Below are 16776 nucleotides of genomic sequence, written 5' to 3' on the forward strand. Positions count from 1 at the left end.
AACAGAAGGAAAAGCACCGTGAGTCTGCGGGCACAGGGAGCTCCGAACGGTCGGGCTCCTCAGCTGCCAGGCAGGGCGCACCTTCACCGACGCCATCAACCACGAGCCAATGCTCTGGCTCGGGGAAGAGAAAATCCGAGAACCCGGCTAAGCTTCTGGAGAGGCTCCGGTCGATCTTGAAGGAACCGGCCGAGGGGGAGCGAGGCGGTGACCCTCCCCCTAAGGTGAAGGCCTCAAGCGCACCCAAGGTGGTGAAGGCCTTGATTCACCCGGCTAAGGCCTCTATCGAGGGAGTCGCTGCGGCCCTGGCGAAGCCTGTGGCGGCTATCCCAGCGGAGGCGACCTTGGGCCCAGAGTTTCCCTGCCTCCGCGGAGGGAATCCTTTTGTCCATTGAGGAGACCCCTGTGGAAAAAGAGGGGGGGGGGGTGGTGGCCGTTACGGACACAACCTCCGAGGAGAAACTGACCGAGAACTTGGAAGAGGCCTGGTCCCACGGGAGGAATCCCGAGGAGGGGGGATGACGAGAGCGAGGGTGGCAACGACGATGAGGTTCCCTTGGAGGAACAACCATCGCTCCCGGCAGGCCCGTCGCAACCCGAGCCTCAGGACAACTCGGTGGCCGTTTTGACAGCAATCCAAGCCTTATGCACAGAGATAAGGACGAGACTGCCCCTACCCCCGACTGACGACCCAGCTGTATCGGGTCCGCCGGGAAGCCCTGTTAGGAATTCTCACATCTAGGTGCCCCTGATGCATGCTCCAACTTCAAAACTAGCTGTGCCTCAATCTTGCTACCATAGTGCACAAGCTGCACCTGACCAATTCTATCCGACTCTAACTAGCCACCAACTATCATAGTCTGGCCTGCTCCCCACCAACGCCACTAGACTCCACCGCTATCTACAGACCATGATCTTCGGGCTCGCCCTAATCATGCTCCCCTTCTGCTTAATACAGAACAACGTACCCTGTAGTAACAATAACTACATAGCCCACCAGGACGGCCTGGCTAAACTAGGGTGTCCCAGACACCACCCCATCCCATGCCCCACTCCGTTCCTACCCTCTGCACCCCCCTTACCCCCACTCACCACCACCCTCTCACCTCCACCTCCATTGTCACGTATGGCCTACCTACCAACAGCCACCCCAGTCCCATTGCTAAGTCTAACCAAATTAAACTGACCACCAAACCTCCCGCTCATTCGAAACCGGCCAGGCCAACCCCCCCCATCCCTTTCTCCCAACCTCACAGCCCCGCAACAACCGACTAGGCTCCAGGCTCCCCATCCCAATTTCCAGACCCAACTGCAAACCCTACACCAAAACTAATACTAAGCACACTGCACCGAACAATCCCACACCTCCCCCACTAAAAGGCGCCCTACTCAATGTCAGATCCCTGGCTGCCCACCCCACAGAAATTGCAGACATTATCCTTACTAACGACCTTGACTTTCTAGCCCTAACAGAAACCTGGCTCCACGAGGCGTCTGGACCCCACTTATCGCTAGCCAACCCAGACAAATACTCTATCCTCAGAGCGGACAGACCAAACGCCAGAGGCAGAGGTGTAGCGATCATTTCCAAATCCACCCTAGGCCTTAGACCAGCCGACACAGTCGCACTCACATCCTGTGAGTTACTCACAGCCAAACTACAAACCTCCCCACAACCACCATCACCATCCACTTCATATATAGACCCCCAGGCCCCCCTGGGACCTTTGAAGAAGACATCACGTCCCTCATCACCGAAAATTCCAAACCTTCAGCACAAATCATGATCCTCGGAGACTTCAATCTTGGTTACCAAGACCCGAACGATGCACATGCCGCATCCCTAGCCAATGTCTTAATCGATCATGGTCTTACTCAACTCATTGTGCTCCCTACCCACCAAAAAGGCAGAACCCTTGATTGGGTAGTAACTCACAATTGCAACACAACCTGCAAAGACCCCCTACCCCTGGCATGGACCGATCACCACATGATCCCTCTTGAGGTCAACACCAATCAGGCACTGCCCAATAAGCACCCCATTGCACCAGCATGTCCCACCAGGAATAAACGCAACATTACTGCTGAAGCCCTACTACCACTGGTCTTACCTACCCTCAATGCTCTCCCAGCCAACACTGACATAAACCTGCTGATCGACACCTTCAATGATTCCATGGCTAGAGCAATGGACACCGTTGCCCCCTTTTAAAAATACGCAAAGTTAAACCCAAAGCTCATCTGAACTCGTGGTACACCCCTGAGCTCAAATTACTCGGGAAAGAGAAAGCTAAGGCTCATGTCACCTGGAAGACTAACCCCACCGCGGAAAACGAATCCAATCTCACTAACTTATCCTCACTTTACAAAAGCGAGATAATCCGGACCAAAAAAGATACATAACACACCAGGATCACTCAGGCAGGATCCTCCACTAAAGAATTATTTAAAATTCTGAAGGAACTAGAAAACCCTACTTCACCTCCAGAAACCTGCTTGAAAGACAAATCCTGGTGCACCAACATCCAGAACGCCCTCAACAATAAAATTCGAGGACTCCAAACTAAAATTGAAGACAAACATCAAACAACTCTTCATCAATAAGGCCACCAACCTTAGCCTACCCACACCTAACAACACTAGCACAGGCTTCTCATTTAAGAAAGTCACCATCCCGGAAGTTCAAAAAATCATCACCTCCCTGAAACCCTCTAACTGTAAAGGAGACAGCTGCCCGGCACAGATCATAAAAGATGCAGCCAGAGAGCTCTCCCCCTTCATTACCAAACTCATCAACCTCCTTCACCTCATCAACTCATCAACCAAACTCCTTCACCAATAACCCTATCCCCAGCAACTTAAAACAATCATGGGTTCTCCCATTCCTGAAAAAGCAATCCCTCGACCCGGCCATACCCACTAACTACAGGCCCATCACCACAGTCCCCTTCCTACTGAAAATCCTGGACAGAGTTGCCTACATACAAATTCAGGAATACCTGGAATCCAACCAACTGCTAGGAATACGTCAATCTGGCTTCAGACCTCAACACGGAACTGAAACCGCCCTTGTTGATCTCAAAAGCCAGATTGATGAAATTAAAGACAAAGGCAATGCAGCACTCCTACTCCTACTAGACCTCTCAGCGGCCTTTGACCTGGTCAGCCATGAAGTCCTCTGTAATCACCTTGCCACCGCAGCCCACTTCTCCTCTGCCATCTCATGGATACAATCCTTCCTGGCAAACAGAACCATGCAAGTCTTTTCCACTACAGCCGCAGCAGACCCCATCCCCATCACATGCGGGGTCCCACAAGGATCCTGTGTATCCCCCACTTTGTACAACATATTTACAAAGCCTCTATTTGACCAACTGGACCGTCTGGGTGTCACCTACACAAACTACGCAGATGACACCCAGATACTCCTCACCATCTCTGGTAACTACCAAGAAGACTCCGCCCGGATCAACAAAATATTCTCCATCATTCAGGCATGGATGGCCTCCCATGGTCTCTGCCTGAATGATGAGACAGAGCTCCTAATCGTCGGCTCCCCCAACACTCTAACTAAACTTGACCCTAGTTATAACACCATCACCATCGATGGCCATGCCATCCCCATAGCCAAAAGCGTAAAAACCCTTGGTTTCTATCTAGATGCCAACACCAACCTTAGCAAACATACCAATATGACCGCCTCAGCCACTGCCTATACCGGCAAGCTCATTAGGGCCAGCAGACCGTTCCTATCACCCAACAGCTGCATCACCCTTGCCAGGGCACTAATACAATCCAAACTGGATTACTGTAACAGCCTGTACCTAGGTGCTAATCAATCCGTACTGAACAAGCTGCAGGTAATGCAAAATAACGCCTTGCGCGCAGCCCTCAACATTCCTAGATAAGAGCATATCTCCGCTACTAGGAAAGCCTGCAAATGGCTATCCATACACCAAAAAATTGATCTAAAAACCATATGTCTCGCGTACAAATCCCTCAATCACCTAGCACCACCATATTTAACTAAAATTCACCCTGAAACCCGCCACCAGATCCTCCAACACTCTTTGCTCATCAGTGCCCAGGTTCCACCTAAAAAGAGCTGGAGGGGTAAGCTTCACAGTGCTTGCCCCCCAACTCTGGAACTCCCTTCCGCTTAACATCAAAACTGCCGAATCCTTCCAGATCTTTAGGAAGCAGGTCATCAGCTGGCTTCTAAACAAAGAATAACGCCATAAACACCAGACCCGTGCGGTAACTGGCTTGGACACTATTTATATCGAAAATTGTACGTACTGCATATGCTCCGTTTATTGATCACTGTATATATATGTATATATTATAAACTTGTACGAAGTATGCAACACAAAGATACTTCTCAACGCTGTAACCAAATTCTTAAGCGCCCTTCTACCTCTGGGTTTGGAGCGCCATACAAATAAATAAAACAAACAAAACAAACAGACAAGAGGAGAATTCATCCAGTGCCCCTTTAGCCCTCATGGCCTTCTCAGCCTTTGTTGCCTTCCCTGATCCCGAGGGACGGCCACGACGGGGACGGATGATGATGGCGGTGACGACCGGACTGGCCTCCCGTCTCCGATTCCTCGGCCGACGAGATTGGCTCCTTCCACACCATGATTGCCAGGGCATCCGAGCTTTTTCAGCTCTGACCTGAAGAGAAGAAGGAAGGCTTCCTCTACCAACGGCGCAAGGCCAAGAGGAAGACAGTCCTAGCGGTGCCGTTGCTGGATGACATCTGGGAAGAGGGACTTGCGCTCCTCAAGAACCCGTCCACGACACCTGCCAAGAGGGACCGGTACGAGAAGTACCGGGTCCCCGACGCTGCCCCGTTTTGCCTTAGGGCACAGCCGACCCTGGATTCGGTCGTCTCAGCAGGGGCCAAGAAGAAAGCGGGGGGGGAGCAACGGCTTAATCTTAAATTTCCCCACCGGACGGCGAGGGAAAGAAGCTGGACGCCGTGGGACGACAAGTCATCTCGTCGGCGGCGGCAACAACGATTAAGGCGGCCAACGCCCTAGCGATTGTGGCCTGCTACGACAGGGAATTGTGGTAAAAGATCGCCCTGCCCCCCTGTTGGACTTCCTCCCCGACGAAAAGAGGGCAGAGGCGATCCTACAGGAGAGTGAGGTGGCGTCGGACCACGCCATAACTGTGGCCACGGACATTGCTGACACTGGTTTCTGCCAGTTGGGCAACAGCGTTTGCCTTCGACGTCGGGGGTGGCTCAAGGTGATGGATTTCCACCAGGATGTGCAGGCCAAGGTTTTGGACATGCCCTTCGACGGGAACAATCTGATTGGAAAGACAGTGGATGAGTCGCTGCAGGCCATCAAGACCGACACAGAGACGGCTCAGGCCTTGGGAGTTCTGAAGCAACGGCAGCCGCCCTTTCGGAACTCCGGAGGCAAGCAAGAAGCCTCAAAAGGATTCGGCGGCGGCTCCTCGACCTACCGTCAGGCGGCCCGCTCCTCGTTGCAAGAAGCCTACAGAGGACAATGCAAGTCAGGTGGATCTCTCCGTTGTCGCCAGGGTGGCCATGGAGGCAAGGCTGCTTCCAAGCAAGACTGAACCCGCCGTTGCGTCGGGCCCCCACTGAAGCACCCCGGTGGGAGGCCGACTGGCGAAGTTCGTTGGGTGCTGGATGCCCTGGCCCACGGGCACACTGGAATTTCGAAAGAAGTGCCCCCGAATTCCTCCAGTGGCCCGGAAGGAAAACCATGTTCCTCAACTGCTGTTGGAGGTAAGAGCGATGCTCAAGAAAGGAGCCATTGAGCTCGTCCCAAAGAGGCTCCGGGGCTCTTAAGTATACTCAAGATACTTCCTCTTCAGGAAGAAGACAGGAGGTTGGCGTCCCATCCTGGATTTGCGTCGACTAAACAAAACATCAAGGCACAGAAGTTCCGGATGGTCACCCTCCAGCACATGCTGGGCCAGCTGGAGGAAGGCGACTTCCTATCGTTGTTGGATTTGGAGGATGCGTACTTTCACATCCCCATCCTAAAAGGACACCGAAGTTTCTCAGGTTCGTAGTCCCAGGTTCGGCACTACCGGTTCAAGGCCCTCCTGTTCGGATTGAAGTTGGCACCCAGGGTGTTCACCAAGTGCCTGGCACCAGTGGCGGCGCGGCTGCGCCTGCAGGGGATCCACGTCTACCCCTACCTGGACGACTGGCTCATCCGAGCAGGGACAAGGGAACTCGCCGTCGAACACACAGCAAAGACTGTCCGGCTGCTCACGGACCTGGGATTCTCCATCAACTTCCCCAAATCCCACCTGGTTCCGTCATAGGTCGCGCTGTTTCTGGGAGCCAAGCTTGATACAGTGGCGCGATTGGCCTCACCGTCGGAGGAAAGAACACATGCCATCCTGGGCAAGGGACAGCGTCTGCTGGCCACGGATGTGGCCAGAGTGAGGTCCATCAAGTCCCTTCTCGGGATGATGTCCTCTTGCATCTATCTGGTGCACCTGTGCAGGCTTCGGATACGCCCTCTGCAGGAGTTCCTCGACTCCGTTGGATGCAAGCGACGGGCAGCTTCGAGGACAAGGTCTCGCTCAACAAAGTATTCCGCCAAGCAATTCGATGGTGTGGCACTCGCGCGCATCTCGCGGCGGGCACAGGCTTTCAGACCCCAGCATACCAGGTGACTGTGACGACGGATGCCTCCCTGGAGGGGTATGGAGCGCACACCGGAGATCTTCACTCAAGAGGCCTGTGGCTCCCGGAGGAGAGGCCGCTCCACATCAACATACTGGAGCTTCGGGCAGTGTTCTGGGCCCTCGAGTCATTCCTCCCGTCCCTCAGGGGCAAGGTGGTGAGGATCTTCACCGACAACACCACCACGGAAGCAGGGAGGAACCAGATCTCCAGCCTTGTCCAAAGAAGCCCAGGATCTGTGGCACTGGGTCGTTGCCCAGGGGATGTTTCTGGTACCTTTTCATGTAGCAGGGATAAAAAAAAACACCATCGCCGACTCACTCAGCAGGGAGCTGCGCTCGTGCCACGAGTGGTAACTACGCCAGGATCAAGTGGATCAACTCTTATCCTGCAAGCCTCCATACTTGACTTTCCACGAGACGAGGGTAGTGCTGAGGACGCACGCCTCCTTCATGCCCAAGGTGCCGTCGGATTTCCATCTCAACGAGCCCTTGGTGTTACCAGTCTTTTTCCCGTCGCCTTCGTCGCCGGCCGAGAGGACTTTGCACTCGCTGGATGCAGCTAGAGCGCTGATGTTCTACATGGACCAAACAAAGGGTTTTCGGAAGACATCACAGCTGTTTGTGAACTTTGGACCTGTGAACCAAGGGAAAGCTTCTCGAAGGCTTCCGTTTCCAGATGGCTCTCTGGCTGCATCATGCACTGTAATTGGTTGGCAAACCGACCGTTGCCCGGCCGTCCGAGAGCCCATTCGACCAGAGCGATCGCTGCTACCACAGCGTTCTTGTCTGGTGTGCCCCTGCTGGACATCTGCAGGGCTGCTACGTGGAGGTCGACGCACACCTTCACGAGATTCTACTGCGTCGACCGGGATTCCAGGGATTGAGTCCAGAGTCGGCCAGGCAGTGCTGAGCAACCTGTTCGCTTAAGGTAAGGAGGTAAGAGATGCTTAATGTTGAGTTTATGTAATGCTTAATGTTGAGCCTAGCCACCTCCCGTGGTTGTGCATGTGTGTACTGCTATGTATTCTTATATTCATGAGCATGTGAATCCATGCCAGACCCCATGCTGGAGAATGAACAAGTTACTTACCTGTAACTGTTCTCCAGCATGGGTCTGGCATGGATTCGCGTGCAAACGCTCCCTCCTTCTCCGCTGCGGCTCTTCACTTGGTCATACTGCCACTTACGTGCTACCAAATCTGAGGACGGCTGCCAGGTGCGGGGCTTAGTTAGAGGGCAGTCATTGGCTGGGGACAGTATGACCCAGAGACCAGTGATTGGTTACTACTAAGAAAGACAGATCAGAAACGATAGATACTGATTTTTTTCTTTACCGAGGATTCCCAGCCTGACGACTGGGAATATTCATGAGCATGTGAATCCATGTCAGACCCATGCTGGAGAACAGTTACAGGTAAGTAACTTGTTCCTTACTCTACTAATAAACTTGTTTCCAAAGCCCTTCTTTTCCATGGTTGCAAACAGAAATTCCCACTCCACCTGGTCAAAAGCTTTCTCAGAATCTAGGACCATGTGAAGAGCGGGGATTCCTTTCTTGTGCGCCATTTCAATTAGGTGTGCTATTTTTCTGACCTTGTCGCAGGTTTGGCGGCCCCCGACGAAGCCAGATTGATCTGGTTGGACCAGGCGAGGAAGAATTTGATTGAGTCTAGTTGCCAGTAGTCTTGTGTAAATGTTGGCGTCTACATTGATTAAGGCGATTGGGCGGTACATCTGCAATCTGTGGGGTCCTTCCCTTTTTTGGGAATAAGAACCACCTTCGCCTCTTCCATAGATTGGGTGATGGCTCCGTCTACGTGAAACTGATTGAATAAGTTGGTCAAGTGGGGTAGGAGCGTCTGTCTGTGGGTCTTGTAGAACTCCGCGCAGAAGCGGTCTGGTCCTGGAGTTTTGTTATTAGGTAGAGCCTTTATCGCTTCGCGGATTTCCTCGTCGGTTATGTCCTGCTCCAGGGCTTTGCTTTTTTCCTCTGTTAATCCCACCAGATCAATCTTTTGGAAGTAGGTTTCCTATGCCTATGGGGGAAGGGTAGTATGAACTGTGAAGTTTAGTATAGAATTTAACAAACTCTCTATCAATGTCCTTATTAGAACTCGTTTTATCCGTGTCCAGTTTAATTTTTAATATAGTTTTGTCCTTCTCTTCCCTCCTCCAGAATCTGGCCAGTAACTGGTTTGCCTTGTTGGCTTTTATATAGTATTTTTGTTTCAGTGCTAGTAGCGTACGTTTCGCCACCCTGGTTTGTATCGGATCCAGCGGACCTTTTTATGGCTCTATACTCCCATTTGTTGTGGGTGCTTAGAGTTGTTGCTAAGCATGACATTGTCTTTCAACTTGGCCTCTAGTTGCATCTCCTCTAGCTTCATTTCCCTGTCTCTCCTTGCCTTGATGGCAATAATCTGTCACCTTATTGTCGCCTTAAAGGCATCCCATCTAATCTGAGGGCTTGTGTGTTTGCTCTGTTGGTTTCAAAGAAGGACCCCATCTCTTCGTGACATCTTTGGTCAGTACCATATCTTTAAACAGAGCCGCTGGGTAGTGCCATATCCACAGACCCACCGGGCCTCTTCTTTTTAGTTTGACTGTGATGGGAGCGTGATCCACATGTATAATTGTGCCCGCTGTGATGCCCCATGCTCGACCCAAAAGACTCCTGGATAGCCACACATAATCTATCCTAGATGTCTCCCTCCAGCTCCCTCTACAGATCCACCAGGGCCAGATCTTGTATTTCCTCCTGACTGCCTCCTCTGTGCCCCTAGAGCTTTATTGGTCCTGTCCCTAGTGGGGTCCCACACTATGTTGAAGTTCCCTGTTAAAATGATGGGAGTTGTTGCAAAGTGCTCGAATTTGTCTAGGGCTTTCAGAATAATTTCGTCCTGCCCTGTGTTGGGAGCGTATATAGTCGCAATCTTGTAGGCTTCTCCCCTCCCCATCAGTTCAACTGCCAAATATCTCCCCTGTTCATCCCTTTCTGATGCAGTCTGGGTAAAGTCCAGGCCCACTTTCTTATCAGGTTGTGTAGCTTGAAAGAGTCCCGTGTATCCCCAGAACCTGATTCTCCCTCGGTCGCGGGTGTGGACATCGGTTTCTTGTAGGGTTATTATATCCGGTCGTTCCCTTCTTGGATATCTTTTTTCCATTTGATTGGGGAGTTTAGGCCGTTGACATTTAGAGATGGAAGTGAAAGAATATTACTGCCGGTCATCATCACGTGGGGAATTGGTCCACATATTTGAGTTTTGGGCTGTCTCTAGCGCCTCCCCATTGATCCCTCCTTCCTCCTTTTTTTCTCCTTCCCCACCTTGGCTCCTCTCCCCTTCCTGGAACTACCCCTCCCTGACAGCCCCCCCCCCCCCAGCTCAGGGTTCAACCAGCCTCTAGCCCCCCTCGGATTGGTGTCTCGAGAATTGAATCACCCCTGCGCCCCCCCACCCACGAGATCCTGTGTAGGTTCTCCCAAACCCATTCCAAGACTCCACAAATCCCTCCCTCCCCTCCCTGCCCACGGGACTTGGTGTAGACCATCTTTTTTTTGTTGTACCCACCCCAGGTGATAGCTAGGCCCCTACGAACTGCGTGGTTTATCAGAGTTCGTATGGGATTTATCATTGTTCATACGCACCCCGCAGGCGGCCCTTTAAGTAGTGGCTGATATCCCCCTCTTTTCGATCTTTTGGACTTCACTGTGGACCACTCCCAGGGTCTGCAGTTGTTTTTGCTGGGCCTCCGCTGGGCGACCCTGTGGCTGGCGTTCATTTCCAATTTCCAAGAGAAACTCCCCACCCCCTCCTCGAGCGACGTTATTATGAATTGCTTCCCTTGCCAGACGAAGAGGAGGCCAAATGGGAAGGTCCATCTTATATATCGAACCTCTCAGTCCCTCAGGAAAGCTAGAATAGGGGCTATTTTCCTTCCTCTTGGTGAGGGGCGATTGGGCCAAATCCTGATGGAGGAAGATTTCCGTCCCGTTGAATGTAATCTGCTTTGCGTTCCTCAGCTTAAGGAGTATCGTTTCTTTGGTTGTATAATCCTGCAGGGCCGCCAGGACATCCCTCGGTCTTGCCCCTCGGTCTTGTCTGATCTGGATCGGGTGCCTGGAGCGCCTCGGCTGTTGCCTTATTGATCCCGGGGGGTGCACTCCCACACTCCACTTTCGGCTCAGAGGTCTGTCTGGACGTCATCCCATGCAAGCGCTCTCACGCCCCCACTACAGGTACGGCGGCGTTGGGCGGGTGTGCACTGACACAAGACTTTGCCCCTTGTACATTGGCATCCCTCCATTGGGTTCACTCTTGCAAACTTTTACAATTCACACCGTTCTTTGAGCAGTTATGATGCAGTATTAACTTCCCTTAGCTTTGACTTTCGACTGTACGGAGGATTTTACTAGACCCCCGGATGAACACTTTGACCCTCTTCTTGTGCCGTTCCCAAGGCCTTCTGGTAATTGTAGTTTCAACCATAGGGTATTTTCCTAGAGTTTCTCAAGTTAATGCCCACGTGGTGTCCGACTCCTGTATCTGGTTCTCCTCCCTCTCGTTTCAAAAAGGAGAGTTCTTTGTACTATCTTCATTTAGCCGTTTTGCCATTTTTGGTTCAAACACAGTTCGGTTTCTTATCCTGGCTCCCCTCGACTCACTGGCTGTGATGAACTGCTTGTCTTTTTCTTATCTCTGGAGTTAAGGCTGGTGGCAAGCGTCCCTCCTCGGCTTGGTTATCAGTGGAGAAGGGCCTCATGTACCATTGACATCTGTTGCAACACACGCTGGCTATTCGCGGTATTCCGATTCCTTCTGTGGAGATTTCACGGGCTGGCTCAGAAAGGCTACTCTCCTTGTCACCCACTCGGTTCGCACAGTCTTTCTCCTCCTCTTGAGCTTCCTGCTGAGTTGGCTCTCTTGTCATGCGGTCTGCCGTGCTCGTATTGTGCTCTCATGCTCCACCTTTTATCCCTGTGGGGGGAGTCAGGTGTGCGTGATTCTGTTCAATTGCCTGACTTTGCCTGACACTGGCGTTGGGACATGTCAGGTAATGGCTTTGGTGTTTCTGTCGTGTTTACGCGATGTATGAAAGTGTTCGTATCGGAAAAGGGTGGGGGGTAGAATGTTTGCGTATCCTACGGGGTAGGATGGAGAAAAGGCATAAGAAGGGGGAGGGCGGATACCTCATCTCAATCGTCACAGTCCCCCTTCCACTCCTCGAAGACCCCCCATCCAGATGATCCTCCCTCACTGGTCCAACCCCAGGAACTGGATCCAAAGTGTCCTGGCCACCTGGATGACAGATCCCCCGTGGACTAGAAAGAAAGACCTGCTTAAATCTGGGGAAATGGAATTCGCACAGGTTGTCAGAAAAAGCATATATTGTGATGTGACCTATGTTATTTTGTTTGTTGTTCTTAAACTGCCATATAATTCCTTATGGATTTGGTGTGTGTATGTGTGAGGGACAGAAACCTTATGTTAGTGTTTTCTTTAGTATATTTTAGGCAGGGAAATCCTTGTCAGGTTAAAGATGGTGATGCGCTTATCCAACCTTTTTGATTTGAATAAAAATGGCATTTGTTGAAAACCTTTAATCAAGTTGTCTGCCTCACATTTCTGACTCCTTGCAATATACCCTAAGGCACCAATGTCTTGTATGACCACCTTGTTTGTCACATCAGTGTTCTGGAATTTAACCCCGTTTCTTAGACTTACTCTAGCTCTCTTGACTTTATGAAAAGGTTTAAACATTTATATTTTTCAAACTCCTTCTCTCTCTGTTTAAGTGTTTGTTTGCTGACATGTTTTGTGTAATGTCAATTGTGAATAGCTTCGCTTTTGCATTGCTTGGGTTTCTTTCTGTATATTTCTATCGTGTATTAGGCTTTCTTGATTACTGTTTGGGATTTATTAAGTGGTAACTTGGGAAGCAATGATATGCTCTGTTGTAGATGCATCTGGGCATTAGAGCGGTAACTGAGAAAGCATAGGTTGATCAGTGGAATGGAAAAGGGGGACATCTGGGGAAGGGCTAGTTAGTATTGCATTTTAGTGGGTCTTGTTGTGCAGTGCTCTGTATGCCTCTGGGCAGGTTTGCACTAGATTAAGTGCCTTCCCCAAAACAGTCAAATGGGTTACTGACGATATTAATTGCACACAATTTATTGACTTGGAAGAACAATTATCTGAGTCATGGCTGCAGGTATTGGAATTTGTGATTGGAAGTTCCTCTCAGTCCTTTGAAGCATTTGATTACCTTCATACAATCTCCTGTATTATTAATGGTTTTTGTCTCTTTCTCTTTAGGTGCATCCGAGTGGATCTTCCTTTGTCATTTCAGATGGACAAGGAAAAAACACGACAATTGAACTAGCGGAGCCGGTAGGTTTTATGTGCAGCAAGAAAACGTGTATTTATTTGTTCTGTACTTAGCTGCAGAGTGGAATGTCTGTTACGGGGTTTGTTTATTTTGTTTATTTAAAATTCCTCAATTGGAATAAATGTGGCATATAATTTCCCAAAGGTACAGTGTTTGATGAAATTACTGCTGCTTTGCAGGCGTACAGGGATGAGTAAAGATAAATTGCCTTAATGGCCCCACACTACTACTAATCCAGCATGGATCCGGATTGTAAATGTGAGAAAACAGCCCGATGGGTTTCAAATTGCTCACAAAGAATAAAGGCAAAAATTCACCGCCGTTAAACACAGAAAATGCAAGCTGTTGTGGGATACCACTCTGGGTAGTTGAGCAGGGCTGTTTGGGCACTCAAATGGAACTAATGTCTGTGTTTAAGAAAACGTCTTGTGTTTGAGAAAATGTCTTGTGAGGAAAAAGGCAGAGAGGTGGGGGTTTTAAAAGTCACTCTTGCCCAAATGTGGGCCAGGGGACAGGAGCCCTTCACAGTAATTTTTCATTTTGTTTTGTTGCTATTCTTGGATGCTTGGCCGAATCAAGCCGGCTTTTATGTACTTTTCTCGAGATTGAATAGCGTTGATCCAGTGACGAATCTGCATTGAGACAGGGCTGTGTGTTGATCAAGTTGGTGCTAGAGACGATGAGGCTCTCTGGGTTCTGTGGTGGCTAAATAGAAGGACCGAGATTGCACCATTTCATGTAATCAATAAATACTTGGAAATTGGAAATATCAAACTCCTAACTATCCCTAAACTATGGGGGCTCCCTGCCATACAAAAAAGTAACAAGGGTGCTCATTAGTTGTTGGTGTGTCCAAAAGGAAGATCTGTCCTCTGTCCAAAACTAACCTATTCTGTCCCTACCACTATCCAAAGGAACAGGAGAATGACTCCCTCCTCCTGTAGTCTGATTTTCAGAACAGTCCCTTCAGTAACTTATTCACAAGTAGTTATTAGCAACTACTTTTCGCAGTATGTACAGTTCAGAAATGGGGCTCTTCAGTGTCTCTTTTGTGTCCTTGTCACTTTGCTTTCCCCATCTAAGGTTCTTCTCTCTCGCTTGATTTGTTAGATTTCTTACTTTCTCTTGACACAATGTCCACTCTTTTTTCTGGCCGGGCCAGTTAGAAAACCTCTGGGACAGATGCTCACTTTTCTCTATTTTTTTCAGTTTTACTGGGGAGAGTATGAATGTTCAAGTGACGATTCCCTTGATTCATTAGATCTCAATCCTTATTACTTGCATCAGAGTTCAGAGTAGTTCTCAATCATATCAGCTTCATTTTCACTGAGGCGAGTATGTTGTATACACGTTATATTCGTTATTCCCTGCTGCTTTCCCAATTGCCTCTTTGCACTGGGGTTAGCGTCACCAGGTGTGCACTCAGGACGGGAAGCTACTCTCGCCGCGTCTGTTTGGCTTTGAGTTTCTCTTTCTCCCGCTTGGTGCCCACTTCCTGATGGGAGTGCGTCTTCTGTTATCTGCATCATTGCAGGACTTAACATTCCACCCTCTATCTGTTACGCCACCACTTAAGGATTGGTATCTGTTTGGGTTCCCTTTTCCCAGCTTCTTCTGCTTCCAGCTTTTCTCGTGTCAGCTTCCCACCCAATCTTTATCCAGGTTCAAACGCTGAGCATCCCGGTTGTTGGGGTGGTCAGGAAAGGTCCCACCAAGATAGAGGGGTTCATGTTGCGCGCACCATATTTGTGATTTAGTGTGTGGCAGAGTTGGGTCTATGTTGTAATTCTATATGTATCCAATGTGAATGGGATGTGTTTGAAGTGTTACTTTGGGTTTAAACTTATACATTTAAGATTTGCATGCTGCAAGATAAATGTCAAATTCGCCAATGAAAAATATACACAATTTAGATATGGGGGTGCTACGAAGTGCCTGGAAGCTGGGCAGGAGTTTCATAATGCGCATGTGTGGAAGGGGATCTGATGTGAGGAGAACGGTGTAGAGAGGACACAAGTTTTTTTTAAACCTGCCTGCACAATGACATATCTACATGAGGAATTTACAAATCTATAAGCACTGTATTCTTTTCATAATTTGGTTAGGCTCTGTAAATCAGAGCTCACTAGATGAACTGGTTTGGCAAGGCTTGAAGGCCAAAGCAGCTGCAACACTGATTAGCTAGTCACACATCAAACCGACCTGGGGGTTTTATGGCTCTGCAGTATCACAAAGGCAGATGGAATCTTTTTAAGTGCATGGGAGCTTGCTTAGAGATCTGACCATTTGTTTTCGACAGCAATAAACCGGGAGTGAAGGACTCCTGAGGCCAGAGTTGACTGATGCACCCTGTGTTTCGATAGTTTTCTCTGCATGTGGCCAGAGGCCGTGTGTGTTGAATTGGTAATTGTTTAGATTAGAATGTGCCAATGACGCCAGTAAGTCTGGGTGGGTGGGATGGTTGTCGACAGTTCAAAGGGACCCTTTTTTATTCTGCCCCCACTCATGTTGTTTAAAGTACTTGTGCAAACCATGTACAATGACATTTAGGGTTAGGTGGTCTCGGACCAGCTGGAACTTGCAATGAATTATGTTTGTGAATGTGTAACTCCGATGTCATGAACTGCCATGGACAAATCCTAAAAAGGTGTGTGTTGTACACATGAGCTGAAGATGTTAGTTCAGATCACTGCAGCAAATGGGAATGGGGGGGGGGGGAATTGGAGAAAGATTGCATTCCTTTGTATAGGCTTTAACCAATTTCCTTTGGGGGGTGGATTGCAATAAAATATATGGGGAGTGTTTTAACAATTGCAAAAATGTATATAATATGTCAACTTGTGTGGTACAGGGAGACTCTGGTTACTTTGACTCTACAGTGTAATTTCGCACCTAACCGGACGATTGTACAATAAACCAATAAACTTGTTGCGTACAAACGTGCATTTGCTTCTTAAGTGGTGTGCCTGCTTGGGTTAAATGTCAAATACGCCAATGATAAACACAATCTAGATATAGGGTGCTACGAAGTGCCTGGAAGCTTGCCAACCAGAGCTTCATAATGCGCGTGCGAGGAAGGGGATTTGATATGAAGAAAGCACTGTAAAGAAGGCACAACAGTTTTTTTAAAAAAATGCCTGCACACTGATATATGTATGTGGGGAATTTATAAATCTATTGCTGTTTTCTTTTCAAAATTTGGTTAGGCTCTGTAAATCGGAGCTTGCGAGATGAACTCGGTGTGACTGATAAACTGGTTTGCAATGCTTGAAAGCCAAAGCAGCTGCAGCAATAACTAACTAGTCACTCACAAGCTGGCATGGGGGTTTTATGGCTCGGCAGTATCACAAAGGCAGATGCAATCTTTTTACGTGCACGGGAGCTTGCAGAGGGATCCGGCCATTTGTTTTTGACTAGCAATAAACCTGGAGTGAAGGACACCTGAGGCCAGAGCTGACTTAGACTCTGCGTTTCGGTTATTTTCTCAGACTGTGGCCAGAGGCCACGAGTGTTGAATTGGTAGTCCTTTAGATTGGTATGCTCCAATGACGCCAGTAAGTCTGGATGGGTGAGATGGTTATCAACAGTTCAAAGGGAACCTGTTTATTATGCCCCTTCTCATGTTTGTAGTACACGTGCAAGCCATGTGCCTTTAAATTTAGGGTATCTCAGACCAGCTGGGACTTGTAATCAATTATGTTGGTA

General features: G+C 49.3%; 1 protein-coding gene across 1 annotated transcript in view; it reads left to right on the forward strand.

Moving 5' to 3' along the window:
- Positions 1–16776, forward strand: part of RPA3 (replication protein A3) — a 141142-nt gene that overhangs the window by 48808 nt on the left and 75558 nt on the right. The window contains exon 2 of the mRNA XM_069648525.1: positions 12999–13073. Within this exon, the coding sequence (XP_069504626.1) occupies positions 12999–13073 (75 nt within the window). The remainder of the gene's footprint in view (positions 1–12998; positions 13074–16776) is intronic.

This window comes from Ambystoma mexicanum, chromosome 2q, assembly GCF_040938575.1.
Source record: "Ambystoma mexicanum isolate Mex_15411 chromosome 2q, UKY_AmexF1_1, whole genome shotgun sequence".
NCBI lineage: Eukaryota > Metazoa > Chordata > Amphibia > Caudata > Ambystomatidae > Ambystoma > Ambystoma mexicanum.